The following is a 16620-nucleotide window of genomic DNA, read 5'->3' as shown; positions in this document are numbered from 1 at the left end:
TATATTTTAATAATCAATATTTGAAACTGAACCTTTGTTGAAACGTTTAAAACTTTTTAGTTACATTTTTTGTTTCAAAATTAGATTTTAGTTTTAAATCTTTTTCTTTCAGTTTCAAACAAAATGTAGATTTTTTTTCTTAGCTTTATGAAACTGAACATGTGAATCGATGTCACCGTTTATCTGAGGTGTTTTGCTTTAATCAGTATCATGTGTGCCGAGACGTTTTGTCCTGTTCGGTAAAACGGACGATAAATGGAAGTAGGAAAGTAGGCTGCTCATTGTGACGTCCAGGTTTAGATTACCGTATTGTTCAGCCTCTTCATATCCGTTACCGCTCTGGTTCTGATGTTTTCACAGTGTTGCTCTAATATCTGCAAACATTATGAGTCAGAATCAGATGAATTTATGCCAATCAGAAAGTTTACCAGTAAAATCTTGTTTCTGTGTGAAGCTTTTCATAGATTTGACCAAAGAAATTTAAATAAATAGTTTTTTTCTGTGAGATAAATAAGTAGAAATGCGATCTGGTGATTTTTTTTAATTCAAGCTCATTTTTTCCTGCTGTGAAACCAGTTGAGTGGATAAAAGTCAAAGTTTTCTACATTAAAATGCAGCAGATTAAAGCTGCTGCTCTGTCTGGGTTCTCTGAATCCTGCAGATATTCTGGTTCTGTTTGTCCTGAGTTGGATTAGCAGACTGTGATCCTAAAATTCACTCCAAACATGATTCATTAGTGAGTCTTTTATCCTAATGTTTGGGTCGGTACCAGTTGTTCTCCCTCTGACCTCACAGAAAACATGAAGTTCATAGGAAATTTAATCAGATTTTTGGGGCAGCGATGGGAAAAGCTGAAATAATAAAAAAATCAGCTGAGCTTTATGAGTGGACACCTGAGGTACCGGGAAATGTTCTGGTTCTGGACTCTGGGCCGGCAGAAACTGTCCCAGTGAAGAGGAACGGAGGTCAGAGGTTGGTTTTGTAAAAAGAGGGTGGAGGAGTGATGGAGAGATAAGAACCAGAGTCTCTTCTTTCCCTGTGAATGTTTGGCGTTTCATGAGGAAGGCAGAGAGCCAAGTTCAACGAGGACACGCCCGCCCCGTCCTCAGCCTTTTGTCTCTGGGCCCAACAGGTGAGACAGAACCTGAATCTGTTTTGTTCTGGGCGACGCTTATAAATGCATCAAAGCCGCGTTCATGCAGCTCATCTTCCTAAACGGCCTGCAGGAGACGACGATGTCCAACTCAGACAGGAAGGTGAGTTGAAACCAAATTCAGGATTTAGCCTGAGAGTGAGTGAGAGGAACGCTTCCGCTGAAGGTTTCAGCTGTGACTAACCTGGTCTTCCTCCAGATGTTGTCCAGCGTTCTGGGTCTCTCAGTCCTGTTCTCCGCCTGTTCCGCCATGTTGCTCCCTAACATGACCAGTAACCTGGTCCAAAAAGGACAACAACCAGAAGAGGAAGGCTCCTCCTACGACCCCAACACCTCACGCTGGCCTGAAACCGGCAAGAACCACTCTTCGGTTCCGGACCCTCAGTGGCCGCTGGAGACCCGCAGCGGGCCCATCTGGCCCCCCAGCGAGAACATGACCAACTACGCTGACGGGCTGCGGATGTTGGCCACCAGCTCGCCTCTGCTTCCAGAACCAGACACGTCCATCTGTGACATTCTGTTCAGCCAGCCGGTTCCGCCGTCCATCGACCAGATCCCCTTCTTCTGCGTCTGCTCCTACTGCAAAGGAACCGTGGGGCCCAAAGGAGACCGTGGAGACCGGGGGCCTCCAGGTGAGATTACACAAACGTTCAAATGTTGATTTTATATCAGCAAATCAAAAGATCACAATATCCGTCAGTTCTTAAAGACTTTATTTGTAGCTGAGATCAGTTTTGTCTGAACCTCAAAGCCTTCGGTCTTCTGGCCCACTAATGCCAGTTGATGCACATTTTACACAGACCAGTGACTGGACTGGAAATGCTTTGCTGTTATGACAAATTCTGCCAAATTTGTCCAGTTTGTTCTCCTACCAGAGGTGAGTTTAGTCTAGTTGACAAAAAGAGTAAAAAGTTATTTGGTAAAAAGGTGGAAGTGAGAGTTTAATCTGATTTAATTTGTGAAAATGATTTTATTAAACAGACAAAACATAAAAGCATGATGAAATAAAACACGAGTAAAAATTAATTATCCTTAAAAATGACAAATTCAAACAGAAGAAATTCGCACTTTATGTTTCCAAAGCATTAAACCTTAGAAACCAACACGTACAGTCAGTATTTATTAAAACACAGAACTTCCATTATTTACTGCAGATTCAGCAGAAACAAACCAGAACAAAGACGACTGAGTAGGAAAAGTCTCAGACTCACCGCTCTGGTGCTTTCTGGGTTTTTGTTTGTCATTCGGTGAAGTAACTGCAGGTCAGTCAGATAATGTTTGAAGTAAAGTTAAATTAATCCTAGACGTTTTCCAAAGGTCACTCAGGTAACGAACTCCTCACTCTAACTGGCATTAAATTCCTCGTTCTTTTATCTCTGGTGTTTTCTGTTCATAATTAACTGTTTTTGTATTTTATCCCTAAAACAGAAAGGAAACTGTTGGAGGGATAAAGTTCAGCTGTAGATCCAGATTGTTGCTCAAGTCCTGCAGTTTTATGCATGAAGTCATTTCAGCACCTTGGCTTCATCTTAAAAGCATTCAGCAGAAATCCTATTACATAAAAATTGATCAGTTCAGATGATTTTGTTCTTTGATCAGGTGAACCTGGAAGTCCTGGAATGAGAGGGATGATGGGATTCAAAGGCTACCGAGGATTCACCGGCCCCCAGGGCACAAAGGGTGAGTTACAGACCAACCTTTCTGTCCTCACATGTAAAACTGAAATACAGCAGCAGAGAGTCTGAGGTCAGGAGTTTCTTCATCAGCAGTTTCCTCATTTCCACTTCAGGTCAGAAAGGAGATTCAGGAGAGAAAGGTCAGAGCGGTCCAGCTGGATTCACCGGAACGAAGGGCGATCGAGGATTCAAAGGTCTGAGATCAGAACAGAAAAATGTTTTTAATGTTTTCTCACATGATCAATGCTTGATTTGTGTTTCTGCAGGGGAGAAAGGAGACCAGGGCCTGAGCGGACCTCCAGGTGCTCAGGGTCCCCAGGGAGAGATGGGCACCTGCCCCGCCTCCTGCGAGAGTGCCCCGGGTGCACCGGGTCTGCCGGGGCTCCCGGGGCCAGTGGGGGCCCGGGGCCTGCCCGGGGTGCAGGGCATTGTGGGAGCTACAGGTGTGAAGGGCGATAAGGGAGATACAGGAGTGGCAGGGAATCCCGGTGTGAATGGTCAGAAGGGAGATCATGGTGAACAGGGGATCTGTGACTGCAAGAACGGGACGGACGGCACCAAAGGGGCCCCAGGGGAAAAGGGCAGCAAAGGAGACAAAGGCGATGCTGGTTCACAAGGCATTCAGGGCTCCACAGGTTTGAAGGGAGATCAGGGTAACATGGGTGTCATGGGTCCCCCCGGCCCCTGCTCCCCGGCCATCCAATCAGCTTTCTCCGCATGCATCAACCAGTCGTTCCCCGCTGCCAACTGGCCGGTTGCGTTCCCTGACATCCTGACCAACGAGCAAAGGCACTTCGACCCGAGCATGGGCATATACACGGCGCCCATCAACGGCACCTACGTTTTCTCCTTCCACCTGGCGACCAATCAGAAGCCGCTGAAGGTCGGCCTGTTCCGAAACTTCTACCCGGTAGCCAGGGTAACGGAGGCGTCGAGCCAGACCACCGCCAGCCACACGGTCGTCCTGCACCTGAGCAGAGGAGACCAGGTGTGGATGCAGGTGAAGGACTCGCTAACTAACGGCATGTTCACCGACAGCGAAAGCAAAAGCACGTTCTCCGGTTTCCTGCTGCACCCCGACTCCTGCGACATGCCGATGGGCAGAGACTTCAGCCCTCCACCGCCCTCTGGTGGCTTCTCCTGGGACGGGCATGGTGGCCATCACACCACTTTGCGGCCTTAGGCTCCGCCCTGCGACAGGTGGTTAGACGCAAACAGCCAATCAAATTCAGTGCTGCACGTTTTAAAGGAGGAGCGTTTGCAGAAAGAGGCTGGTACCGACCCGGATGGTCTGCAATAAATCACATTTAAAACACGACTTTATGCTCATTTCATCTCTCCTGGATACAGTTTTAATACTATCCACACTGATTTATCAACAAATTAAGCAAAAAATTGCAAGATATCACATTGATGTTTTGAATAAAGAAGCAATATTGTAACATGATAGTTTGGATTTAGCAGCTGATCAGGAGTGTTTATTGTTTGGTCTCTTTAGGAAGCCGGAGTTTGATTAAATATGATGGATGAAGAGAAAACATGTTTGAATGAAAGTTAAAATAATCTGATCATAAACCAGTTTATGTCCTTTTTATAAGCAATAAATCCAAGAAGTTTCTGAATCTCCATGATGAAGAAACGATTAAAACAAATTCTCCTCCTTTGAAACGTCCAGAAAAACTCACTTCTGATTCAACACTGCGTCTGACCTCTGACCTCTCAGTCGGCTGGAGAACTTCAGCTTTACTCCAACATGAAATATTTCCAAAGCACTTTGCAACAGTAGAGTTGATTTGCTTTTAATTATTAAAATCTGCTGATTTTCTTAGGAATATTATCAGTTTGCCTTTTAAAATGATGCATGAATAAAAGCAGAGCAGAAGCTTCCACATTGTTTTTCAGACAATAGCTAAAGTGTGTCTTGTAAATTTGTGTTATGTTTATGGATAGATTCATGTCATTTTGAATAAATCTCCAGTTTTGGAAAGGCGACCGTCTCGTTTTACGCTCCGTGTTCAGAGAAAAACACCAAACTGGAGATTTTTTCATGTGACTCGAACTCACTGATCAGCAGTTTGAGGCTCTTGTTGCAGCGATTCATGACAGTTTCCAGGTGAATGCACCTGAGCGATGACAGACAGAGGAATGTGTGGATAACTGAAGTAAAAGAGACGAAAACAAAAAGCTGCAGTTCTGTGTCTTTATTCAAACGAAGCTCAAAGCTCTTCATTCGTCCCAAACTGTTTGCTGCTCCAGAGATGCTATGAATGTTTTTCAAGTTGTGACTCCGGATACGTTTTCTAAGATCAACCGCCTCAAAAATAAAACATCCTTCCATAAAAAGCAGCTGGAGATTTGCTCCAGAGCTGTGCTTATAATCAAGAGTCCAGAAACCAGCAAGACAAACTGGTTAGCTTACAGCTAATATTCACAAATACACCAGATTCATCTTCCATTTCAGGTCCTTTATGAATTCATGTAATAAAATCAGATCTAAGATGGAGTCCAATAGTTTTTATTGTTGAAAGACAAAACAACACGTCTCAGTTAGTCTAGAAAAGCTGCAGCTCGTTTCTACGGTAACTAAAATCTCTGAGCTGCAGGAGCCAAACTTCACTAAAACATGGGATTAAAACTGACGTCGCATCCCAACACGTCGGCTTCTCTACTTCTCCTTGGGCGCCATGTCGTCTCCGCCCGACACGTTGCCTTCCTCATCGTCATCATCGCCGGCGCCGATGATTCCCTTCAGGTAGGAGCGCTTGAACTCCTGGAACACCAACTCATCCTCCATCTCACTGGGAACAGCAGGAGCATCACAGATCAGACCAGTGAGAGCAAAACTCCCACAGAGCGTCGCAGAAAGGATCCAGGAAAACACAAACACTCACCTTGGACCCAACATAATTCATAACTGATCTGTAAATCTTCTCTTGTGTCTGTTTATTCCTGCATCTAAAGCTGCAAACTATTCCATAAACTCAACCTGCATCTGTTCTGACATTAAAGGAAACAAAAACAAACACGCTGGGCGCCAAGGTGTCACCACCCAACATGGCGGCAGGTTCTTCCTGTTTGACCTGATCAGACAGATAAAAAATAAAACGCACCAGTAGAGGGAAGACCTGATGAATAATCTGATCTAAAGCTTCAATAAGAACAGGAAGTTTCTCCCTCAGAAGCTTAATGTCTTTGTTTCAGCCTCATCAGAATCTAGTTGCTCTCATAATTACCTCTCCTTCACTGCCGGCAGCAAGAAAATCAAAGTGGAGAGAAACGGAGGTGAAAGAGGGAACGAGGTCTGATGGACAGGTGAGATCAGGTGCAGAGAAAGTTCTACCTGCTTCTGGTTTGGGATGCATGAGTGTGAAGGGAACCTCCAGGCCGACCTCACTGCAACACACACACAGATTCAGGATGAACAGGGTGAGTCCAACGTTCATGATGTTTCCACAGAGCCTGAACTCACCTGGATCCCATCATCCTGCCAGCAGGTGGGAGACAAACATGAGATCAGATTACAGCAGAAACGCCTCAGAGAAAAGAAACACAAAGAGCCGCTGAGGCTCCGATCCTTCATTTGACCCTGATATGAAAAACTAAAACAGTTGATCTGAGCTGGACTGAACTCCATGTCTGCTGGAAAACTGACAATAAAACCTCAATGAAACGGAAGAGAAGAAACGCGGCGATGGAAACTGTTCAGATTCTTCTGCTTTCTCAGTTTTCCTCCTAAATAATCTCCTTTGATTGGCTGAGGTTACTTCCTGGAGGAGCGCTGACATGATGCTGCCACTTCCTAACTGTTCTCCCTCTCCTGCTGTAAACTTTTTACTTTTGTTTTGGTATTTGTTGTGAAATCAACTGAATTGAATAAAAATCTCTAACATCTGATGATCTGAAAGGTTGTTGTGATTTTGATGGTTGTAGGAAAATCAGAGGAAAACCGACCAACCCGCCGATGATGAGCTTCACCATGACTTTGTATGAAACCATGATTCCCAGAACCTCCTTCAGGACTCCGTCCTTCACGCTGAAACAAAACAGACGTTTCAGATCCTGCCGGTTCTTTGGGGCAGCGCTTTGGCGTGGAGCGCGGCTCACATGCTGGACGACGCCAGGTTGGTGTCTTCGTGCTTCAGCTTCCCGTCCAGAGCGATGCCTCTCCTCTCACGGTTGTTGGCCAGCAGCGGCAGCAGCTTGTAGACCTTCTGCAGCGTCGCTCCGGCAGACACCGAGTCCCTGACATGGAGACGAGAAGCAGAGTGAAGACACACCGAGAGCAACAGCCAGGAGCAACAGCCAGGAGCAACAGCCAGGAGCAACAAGCAGGGAGCAACAACCAGGAGCAACAAGCAGGAGCAACAGCCAGGGAGCAACAGCCGGGGAGCAACAACCAGGAGCAACAACCATGAGCAACAGCCAGGAGCAACAGCCGGGAGAAACAGCCGGGGAGAAACAGCCCGGAGCAACAGCCATGAGCAACAGCCAGGAACAACAGCCATGAGCAACAGCCAGGAGCAACAACCATGAGCAACAGCCATGAGCAACAGCCAGGAGCAACAGCCGGGGAGCAACAGCCAGGAGCAACAGCCGGGGAGCAACAGCCGGGGAGCAACAGCCAGGAGCAACAGCCGGGGAGCAACAGCCATGAGCAACAGCCAGGAGCAACAACCGGGAGCAACAAGCAGGAGTAACAGCCAGGAGCAACAGCCGGGAGCAACAGCCGGGGAGAAACAGCCCGGAGCAACAGCCATGAGCAACAGCCATGAGCAACAACTGGGAGCAACAAGCAGGAGCAACAGCCAGGAGCAACAGCCATGAGCAACAACCGGGAGCAACAAGCAGGAGCAACAGCCAGGAGCAACAGCCATGAGCAACAACCGGGAGCAACAAGCAGGAGCAACAGCCAGGAGCAACAGCCATGAGCAACAACCGGGAGCAACAAGCAGGAGCAACAGCCAGGAGCAACAGCCAGGAACAACAGCCATGAGCAACAGCCAGGAGCAACAGCCGGGGAGCAACAGCCATGAGCAACAACCGGGAGCAACAAGCAGGAGCAACAGCCAGGAGCAACAGCCAGGGAGCAACAAGCAGGAGCAACAGCCAGGAGCAACAGCCGGGAGCAACAGCCGGGGAGAAACAGCCCGGAGCAACAGCCATGAGCAACAGCCATGAGCAACAACTGGGAGCAACAAGCAGGAGCAACAGCCAGGAGCAACAGCCATGAGCAACAACCGGGAGCAACAAGCAGGAGCAACAGCCAAGCAGCAACAGCTGGGGAGAAACAGCCGGGGAGCAACAAGCAGGAGCAACAAGCAGGAGCAACAGCCATGAGCAACAGCCCGGAGCAACAAGCAGGTTAAATACAGAGAAAACAACAAAAAGACATTCTGCTCTTTAAAAACATTTTATTAGGACGTTTATCTGAACGAATAAACATCACTAACTGTGAAACCCTGAGGATTCAGCCAGGAGTGTTGGACCAAAGATGGACAGAAAATAAAAACAGTTGCAGTTCCTGACTGAGCCACCAGATGGAAGACTTTTCTCTTTTGAGCTTACACAAGTTTTGGCTGCAAAAACATGAAATCTGTTTAATTCAACCAACAATAAATAAAAGATCTGAAGTTTTTGTTCCTGATTCAAACTCAGGAATTAGGAACCAACATTAAAACAGCTTCTATCGTTTTAATTTATGATGACAGCTTTTATTTCCTGCAACATTTGTAGGAAAATGTTTGTTTCCAGACAGAGATCTCTTGAGGTTACAAACTTTAATATTTTTCTCAGAGGAAAAATGATCCAAACTTCGACATGCAGTCGGTTCTCGTAGCCACGGTTCGAGGTTTCTTCCTCCGTGACTCATTCCTGAAATTCACCGACGACAAAAAGCTGCTAAAATAGCTTCAGTAAACATGAAGCAAATAAAAATCCCAAATATTTTATCAGCTGAAGTGAAAACATCTGAACCTTTATTTCCCTCTTATTCCACAAACATTTTCCTGAAACCAGATCAGCTTTTTAAATCCTGTTAGAAGTTATTTACTGTTAGAAACTGCATGATGGTAAATAGTCATTAAATCAACTTAATTACACATCAACTAAAGAGAAACAATTAACAGGTAATTAACTGTTAATGAACAGTTAATTAAATGTGAATACCAAATAAATGATTTGTACATTTTTAAATGAAGTTACTCTGTTTAAATGGGTCAGAGTACTTTATATAACCACACAGTGTTTATGTTGAAGTTTTGCTCTTAATATGCAGTATTTTTGTTTTTATTCTGTTTTTCAATATTTGCAGCAGATTTAGAGTTTGAATGACTTCAGGGCTCAAATCACAGCAGATTTTAACGCCTTTAAAAACTGACTGACTAATTTTGAGTTTAGTTGATTCATTCAGGATCAGAATAATTTATCTGACAAGAGAAAAGACTGGCTGAGTTTTATCTGAGCGTAAATGTGGATGTTTTACTAAAACATCAGGTAAAAAACAGAACCGGCTGATAAAAAGTCAGAATAAAATAATAGTTCTGTTCTGATCCTGATCCAGAGGAAGAGTCACTGATCTTCCTCGGTAAAATCCTCAGCAGAAGCTCCACTCCAGTCCAGATGTTAGGGAAAACTGTGTGTGTGAAGGAGTGTATGCGTGTGCTGGTGTCTGGTCACCCAGCAGGGGGCAGCGCTGAGCTCTGGAGCCCAGCAGGGGGCAGCGCTGCGTCCGCGGCTCTCAGCTCCTCCTCTGCGGCTCTGATGGCGTCCAGAAGAGCCAACATCTCTCTTCTCAGCGCCTCCATCTTCTCCTCCATCACCTGAGTCTTCAGGTTCTCCTCCTTCCTCAGTGCCGTCATCCTCTGCTCCTCTTCATCCTCTGCTCCTCTTCCTCTTCTGCTCCTCTTCCTCCTCCAGAAACTGGTGAAGGTTCAGGAACCGGATCTGCCTCTCTGATTGCTGCGCCTGGAGCTTCATGTGTTGAACGGTTTGACTGAATTGGACTTTGCCTTGACTGAAAAGCTTCACCTTGTCCTGCAGAGCCTGGATGTTTTTCTGGACCTCCTTCCTGAGCTGCTGAGCGGCTTCATCAGGGTCTGAACCTGCAGCCGCTCTGCTTCTCTGAGTCTCTGCAGACGACGCACGCCGGCTGCTGGTGGTCCAAACAGAACAGTTTCTCAGACTGCACACATCCTGCCGCCTCTCCGGGACTTTCCCTGCTGTGAAACTCTCACACAGGTTCTTCAGCACCAGGTTGCAGAGAGCGTCCTTCTCTCCAGAGACGTTTTTACACAGAGGACACTGCTGGACCTTCTTCTCCGTCCACCAGTCCTGCAGAAGCCGTGACTGCAAGGCAGGATGACCGGATCTCTGAAGATCTCCAAACAGACGGGCCAGTGGAGATCTTCCTGAACTCGGCTCGCCATCCTGTCCGAGTGAAGCTGAGAAAACCGAAGCTCAGACAGAAAAACATAGAAGGTGAAACTGCCTCAGGTTTCTCCTCCGGACCTGAAATCCTCCGGCGGTGAAACGTTGACAGCAGCTGAAGGACTGGAGGAAACTTTTTTTCAACTGGTTGAGCTTCAGTTCTGTCTAATTAAAGCATCTAAACTCTTCCTGCAGTTTCCTGACTTCACAGCAGGAATGTTGCTGCTCCACATCAACAGGATAAACGGACAGAAGTTTGTTTCAGCAGATTTTCAGTTCTGTAGATCATCCCTATATTATTATATTATCCTTTAATTGATCCTCATCTGAACAAAATGATGCATATAATCACAAATTCTCCAATGTCAAAGTGATAAAATTTAACTTACATTTAAAACGGTTTCTCCTTAAAGTCAAACTGAAATGAGCATGCTAGCATTAATGTGATCAGATATATTAGGTAGTGCTGCATGATGAATCTTCTTCTATGGTTTTGTTGGTTATGACCTCTGGTTGATTGACCCTCATTAGCAGCGTCAGGACTCCATATTGTTATATTTTACATAATTAGCAGCTAATCCTCCTAATTTCTGGTCAGGAATCATTTCCTGTTTGACCTGCTGTGTGCCAATCATTACCCAGAATCCTCGATGTCCACACATTTGATGTAGCTGTCGTTGGAGTACAGCACCACCGTGGCAACCTGGTCAACTGAGAAGAGAAACATTCAGGTGAGTTTGTATTAAAACATGATGATGTCATCACCACCGTCAGGTGTGTTTACCTGAAACTACGACGTTCTTGATGTTTTTGTTGGAGTTGTTTGTGATGTTGACGTGAGCGTGGATCGTCTCTCCGTGGTAATAAAGCTAAACGTGGATTTAAGATGAAACAACAAATCTGAGGAATTTCAGGTTAGATTGTAAATGAATGAATCAGTGGATCAACGAGACGCTTCACCTCTTTATCCAGAGTGACCTTAACATGCAGCGGTTTGTCGGACATGACGAAGTCTTTGGTGGTTTCAACGGAAGGTGGCGCCCCCTGCATGTCTGGAGCGTACTGGACCTTCCTGATCATCAGCTTCACTGTGCTCCTGTTGGACAAACAGACGGTCAACATTTCCTCACCGACAGCTTCAGCCATCAGGACAGATGAGACTCACCGTTTGCGAACTTTTGCATCCTGACTCTCAGCGCTGAACGCTTTAATCTCAAACTCCACGGCACATTGCTGCAGAAAAGGAGACGGTTTGGGTTTTTACTGAAGGGAGGACGGCCAGAGGGACAGCTGGGGAAACCTGGGCCAAAATGGCCGATATGAAGTCGACTCAGATGGAGTTACAGAGAGAAAACAGACTGGGCTCCACACTCTGCTTCACTCCTGATGGTCCAGTTGACCCGGTTCTAATGGAACCAAAACTTCCTCATCTGTTAATTTCCAGCTGCTGTGGTTCTTTCTCTCTGCTCTGAGTCAAACCAACCTGTTCCCCTCCTGGCCTGTGAGGGCGCTGCACCAAGAACCACTGAAGGAAACGACACAAAAACCTCTGAAGACACTGAGAGCAACTTCCTTCTTCACCAGATGGAAACAAGATGGAGGCGTCAGATTTTAGCGGTTGGAGGATTTCTCTTTAGTCTTTGGCTAAAAACCATAAACCATTTGTCCTGCTAGCGCTAGGCTAGCACATTTGTTTTGGTTGTATTTACCCAGAATTCTTTGCACTGTGGTCCGTTCACATATGCATTCAAACCGAACCAGAACTAGTTAGCATCAGAGTTCTACCAATATATTGCTAAATTCTTCATCATCATAAATAAATCTACATTCAGTCAGAAAACTTTCTAATAAAAGCCGAGTTAGGAAGTCGTGTTCAGAGGAGTTTCTGTTGTTTTATTCGTTTTATACTAATATCTATAAATCAATAAACAAACAGATGTTTGGATAAAAACTGGTGCAGGTTTTGGTGTGAAGCTGAAATGAACCTGAACCTAAAGCTGAAGTCATCAGGAACTGGGAGAATTTAACCGCGGCTCACCTTCCCAACATCATGGGGTCCTGGTTGGAGAGCCACTGAGCAAGGCAGGTTGTCAGGGAACTGGGAAGAAAAACAAATAAAGAAGGTTTTCACCTGGCTCTGCAGTAAGGCTGACTCTGATTGGCTGCTCCGCTCACCTCGAAGAAGAAGGGGTATGCGTTGTTGCCCAGCTTGCGCAGCAGCTTGGCCTGGACCTTGGTGTGGACGCCCTTCTCCCGGTCCTGCAGCGGCGGGTACACCTGGCGGGTGGACAGGTACAGCTCCCTGCGGAACGAGATGCCGATCACGTCCATGTCGTCGCGGCCGTAGCGGAAGATGCAGGACAGGGTGACGAACACTAGAGGGCAGAAGAGGCACAAGCAGCCGTTATGACCAGCTGCATGTAATAAAAATAAAAGATTTTCAGCTGGATGCAGAAAAACTGACGAGTTTAATTTGTAAAAGTGCTAAAAATAAATAATCTCCATTGTCGGATGTGTTACCATGGTTACACATCTTTTCTTTGTGGTGGAGCTCAGTTTGCTCACTAATACATAACCAATTATCTGTGATTGATTTTAAGCTCCGCCCCTTTTCCCAGAATGCACCAGATTACTGGTGATGATGCTTTAAACAGCAGGAGGGGCCAAATTCTGCCCAGGGCCCCACAAAACCGAGGGCCAGCCCTGCTTTATAGACCAAATCACATAAAACGAGTTGGGTCACAAGTATTCATACCCCTGGCAGATTTAGATTTTAAATATTTTCATTCAACCAAGACTCACATCTCCAAAAAGATAATAAATCTTTTTTTTATTTTTCATTTTTCCATTTTCATTTGCATTTATTTATAAAACAAAAGAAAAATGAAAAATCTCCTGACCATCACAGAGATCAAACGTTTCTCTTTTCTGAGCAGATTTTTTAATTTCTCCTCTTTGGTTTTGATAATAATCTCCAGGTCTTTGAGGTTGGAAGCTCTCCTTTCCATCACCCTAATCTTTAATCCATCACAGATTTTCTATCAGATTTATTTATTCCTAGTCAGAAGAAACATGTTGAAATGAAAACATTTCTACTTCAAACCTAAATTTCCAGGTGTATGAATAGTTTTGGCCTGAATTATTTTCCTGTTGAACCAGAAAATATTTCCGCCATGTTTTCATTTAATGATCATCAGGAGAGAAAATCGTTCACGGACCTTTCCTCCCGGCCAGAGCCTCCGGGTCGATGAGGACGACGCCATCTATTGGTGGAAGAGGAGAAAGCAGGTCAGTGACTGAGGAAGGTTCTGGTTCTTAAATGTTTTCTGATTCTTCTGGTTCCGGATGGATCCGGCTGTCAGACTGACCCACTGGATCCACAGAGTCCACCCGGTCCACGAAGTCTCTCTTCCCCATGAACACGCCGACCTGAAAACATCCAGCAGCCGTTGGTCACTGGGACAGTTTGGAAAATGAAGGTTGATTCTGTGATATTCAGATATTCAGAATCTTCTCTGTGACTTTTAAGGAAAATAAATCCATTTAAATCTGATGTCTAAAGAATAACCAGCAGAAAAAGATTTATTATGAAATTTTACTTTATTATCAGACAATTGAAACACAGTAACTAATAATAATTTGAGTTACTCATATTTTAAGCACATAAAATGTTTAAGGGAAGTTCTGGATGTAATTTTTGATCTCAAGTCATAAATATAAATATAAATGTTAAATCACAGTTTATCTCTCTTTATTAAGTTTCCAAATAGTAAAATAATTATTTACATATGGGACAGCAGGTATAAAACTTCTCTTCAGCAGGGGAAACTCACTAACAGCTGCTGCTGGTTCTCTTGCATGTCTGGTTTAAAACTGCTTGGTGACCCGTTTCGTTTTCTGACGTCATCCTGCTGAACAAACTGAGATTCTTTAATGAGGCTGAAACTGAAACGACCTGCTGAGCCTCAGAAAGCAGCAGGACGGAGCTGCTGCACAGATACAAACCTTCATCTCCTTCAGGAGTTTCACCAAATGAAGCAGGAAATATTTCCAGGGTTAAACGTTTTAATTTCTGAGATGAAGTCACTGTTCGTTCAGCAGGACTAAACTCTGAGTTCATTTCTGTCTTCACTGCAGATAAAACCGTCTGTAACCAACCAGAGTCGCTCTGACAGGAAGTGGATCGACTGGATCCCGTTTTTAGTTTGTTTCACTCACCGACTTGTCTTTGCAGGTTTTCTTAAAAATGACATTTTTTGGACTCATGATGGTGGAGACGGAGAACAGCTGACCTGAGGAAGTGGAACAAGCAGAAACAGGTGAATGGATGTCAGGACTGCTGAGTTCCACCTTCAGACTGGAAACAGGTTTGACCTTCAATGTGTCTCATCAGGTTTGACCTTCAATGTGTCTCATCAGGTTTGACCTTCAATGTGTCTCATCAGGTTTGACCTTCAATGTGTCTCATTTACATCCAGCAGATCCACAGTTTGCACCAACTCTTCAGTTGGGTAAAGTTTGAGTCTAAATACATTTGAAGTTAATGAGGCATTCTGTAACATGCTGCAGAGATCATGTATGGATTCTAACCAGAGACTTAAAGAGGAGCAGCAAAAGCAAAGGACGCGGATTAGCAGAGCGAGCTAACAGCTGACGGTACGTTTTCTCTGCTACCTGGATGCTGAGCTGTTAGCATGTTAGCATGAGTCTTCAGTCAGAGAAGTTTTCTTTTAAACATCAGCTTGTTTAAATGCACTGAAGCTCCTGATTAAAAGGTTTTAAAAACTTTTTTCTTTTAAAAATTCAGCTCAAACACAGAAATATGATGAAAATATGATTTCTAGTAGAACTGGTCACTCAGGGCCACCGTAGAAGTAAAATAACTAGAGATTAGAAGGTGAAAGTTGAATATATTCAGGTTTAGTTTTTATCTCCCTCTAGCGGCCGAAATGATGCACTGCAGCTTCAACAACTGGTTTAAATAGAAGATGTAAACACATTTCTTTAAAAAATAAAAAACTTAAAACAATATGTTACAGAATTAGTCAAATAATCTCCTTCCTAACTGAATAACATCAGATGAACAGAAACAGATTTTCATCATTGCTTCCTTACTAAAATAATAAACTGTTTAGATCAGAGTTAATGAAATTAAGATGAAGAGGAAAACATGTAAACAGACTTCAGCTGCTGAGCCTCTTAATCCTGTTAAATTCCTCCCACTGATCTGGACCAGAACTTTCTGCTCACAGAACCAGAACAAATCTGTTCCAACTGGAGCTTCTAACATCGACCATGATTCTCTCTGGATTTATAATAATAATAACTAAAGTATTTTCTTCATCACTGATCCTCTGAATCATGTAGAATATCTAATAAACGTTAGTTTAGTGTCTCCTGCTCCAGAGAAAGTTCTGGTTCCTCCTGAATCGGGCCGTTTCCCGTCCGGACTCCTCCTACAGTAAACAGATAAAACACGATAACCTGCAGGTCGGATCCGAGTGACTCACCTGTGCTGCTGAGGTTCTGAATGAGAGGAGGAGACCGGCCCGGTCCAATGGCTCTATATGTAAACAGCTGCTGTCTGTCAGGGCTGCCTGGGCCAATCAGAGGCCGTCTGCGGTGACCTTTGCCCTCCTCCTCGCTGCTCCGCAGACAGCCAGACTTCCTGAGAGGATTGGAGCGGTTCCACCTCCGTCAGCACATCGGGCCGGATTAGAACGAAGCTCTGCCTGCAGCGCCGCGAAGAACCTCAACCTGAGGTTCTTCATCTGGCAGCTGATAGAGAAGAAACTCCTTTATTCATAAATAAATTCATTTATTCATAAATTAATTCATTTATTCATAAATAAATTCATTTATTCATCTGTAAAAATCGCCGCCCTGCTGCTGATGTCCAACCTGACAGATTTCCCACAACTTCAGCTTTAAATGTTTCGTCTCGTGTTTCCTGGTTTAATCAACTAGAAATAAAAATAAAATTAAACATAAAACAGTAAAAAATGTCCAACAGCTTAACAAACTCTTTGGCTCCAGAAAACAACATTTATGTGTTTATTGTGAGAATTACAGATTCTGGAGGAACAAAACAGCTTTCAGCTTCTATGCTCCACAAATCTGGAACAAATGTCCAGAAAACTGCGAAACAACCGAAACACTGAGAACCTTTAAATCTAGACTAGAAACCATCTGTGTAGAGTTTGATTAATAATAAATGAAACATTGAGCAACATGAGCTCATTAAAATATTTGTTCTGGTTTCTCAGTTGTCGACTGTTTGATGTTTTTATGACTTTTTGTGTTTTTATGATGTAAACACTTTGAACTGCCTTGTTGCTGAAATGTTCTACATATAAACTTGATTGA

At 44.4% G+C, this 16620-nt stretch overlaps 2 protein-coding genes across 3 annotated transcripts; one reads left to right on the top strand and one right to left on the bottom strand.

The window, feature by feature from the left end:
* Positions 1–1121: 1121 nt before the first annotated feature.
* On the top strand, positions 1122–5013 carry LOC116720963 (inner ear-specific collagen). Its single transcript, XM_032564490.1, has 5 exons — positions 1122–1256; positions 1353–1785; positions 2753–2833; positions 2943–3023; positions 3096–5013. The coding sequence occupies exons 1-5, from the start codon at positions 1197–1199 to the stop codon at positions 4010–4012; spliced, it is 1572 nt and encodes a 523-aa protein (XP_032420381.1). The 5' UTR covers positions 1122–1196; the 3' UTR covers positions 4013–5013.
* A 315-nt stretch (positions 5014–5328) lies between these two features.
* On the bottom strand, positions 5329–15815 carry saga (S-antigen; retina and pineal gland (arrestin) a). Of its 2 annotated transcripts, XM_032564556.1 has the most exons (16): positions 15765–15815; positions 14473–14546; positions 13623–13683; positions 13473–13517; positions 12430–12629; positions 12293–12352; positions 11420–11487; positions 11215–11350; positions 11039–11123; positions 10893–10965; positions 6934–7071; positions 6785–6862; positions 6299–6313; positions 6170–6222; positions 6063–6072; positions 5329–5627 (listed from the first exon to the last, which is right to left on the bottom strand). In XM_032564556.1, the coding sequence occupies exons 2-16, from the start codon at positions 14518–14520 to the stop codon at positions 5495–5497; spliced, it is 1203 nt and encodes a 400-aa protein (XP_032420447.1). In that variant the 5' UTR covers positions 14521–14546; positions 15765–15815; the 3' UTR covers positions 5329–5494. The 2 variants fall into 2 exon arrangements, with proteins under 2 accessions (XP_032420447.1, XP_032420448.1); XM_032564557.1 differs by lacking the exons at positions 6063–6072; positions 15765–15815 and having other exon boundaries at positions 5457–5627.
* Between the last annotated feature and the right edge of the window lie 805 nt (positions 15816–16620).

This window comes from Xiphophorus hellerii, chromosome 6, assembly GCF_003331165.1.
Source record: "Xiphophorus hellerii strain 12219 chromosome 6, Xiphophorus_hellerii-4.1, whole genome shotgun sequence".
Taxonomy (NCBI): domain Eukaryota; kingdom Metazoa; phylum Chordata; class Actinopteri; order Cyprinodontiformes; family Poeciliidae; genus Xiphophorus; species Xiphophorus hellerii.
This window is presented reverse-complemented; position numbering and strand designations above follow the sequence as displayed.

Coding starts and splice junctions, on each gene's coding strand:
- LOC116720963 (XM_032564490.1), top strand. CDS start 1,197: ATGCAGCTCATCTTCCTAAACGGCCTGCAGGAGACGACGATGTCCAAC. Junction 1,786..2,752: donor TGGAGACCGGGGGCCTCCAG/GTGAGATTACAC, acceptor TTCTTTGATCAG/GTGAACCTGGAAGTCCTGGA. Junction 2,834..2,942: donor CGGCCCCCAGGGCACAAAGG/GTGAGTTACAGA, acceptor TTTCCACTTCAG/GTCAGAAAGGAGATTCAGGA.
- saga (XM_032564556.1), bottom strand. CDS start 14,520: ATGAGTCCAAAAAATGTCATTTTTAAGAAAACCTGCAAAGACAAGTCG. Junction 12,630..13,472: donor GGCTCTGGCCGGGAGGAAAG/GTCCGTGAACGA, acceptor TCTGCCCTCTAG/TGTTCGTCACCCTGTCCTGC. Junction 7,072..10,892: donor GTGGACATCGAGGATTCTGG/GTAATGATTGGC, acceptor TCTCCATGTCAG/GGACTCGGTGTCTGCCGGAG.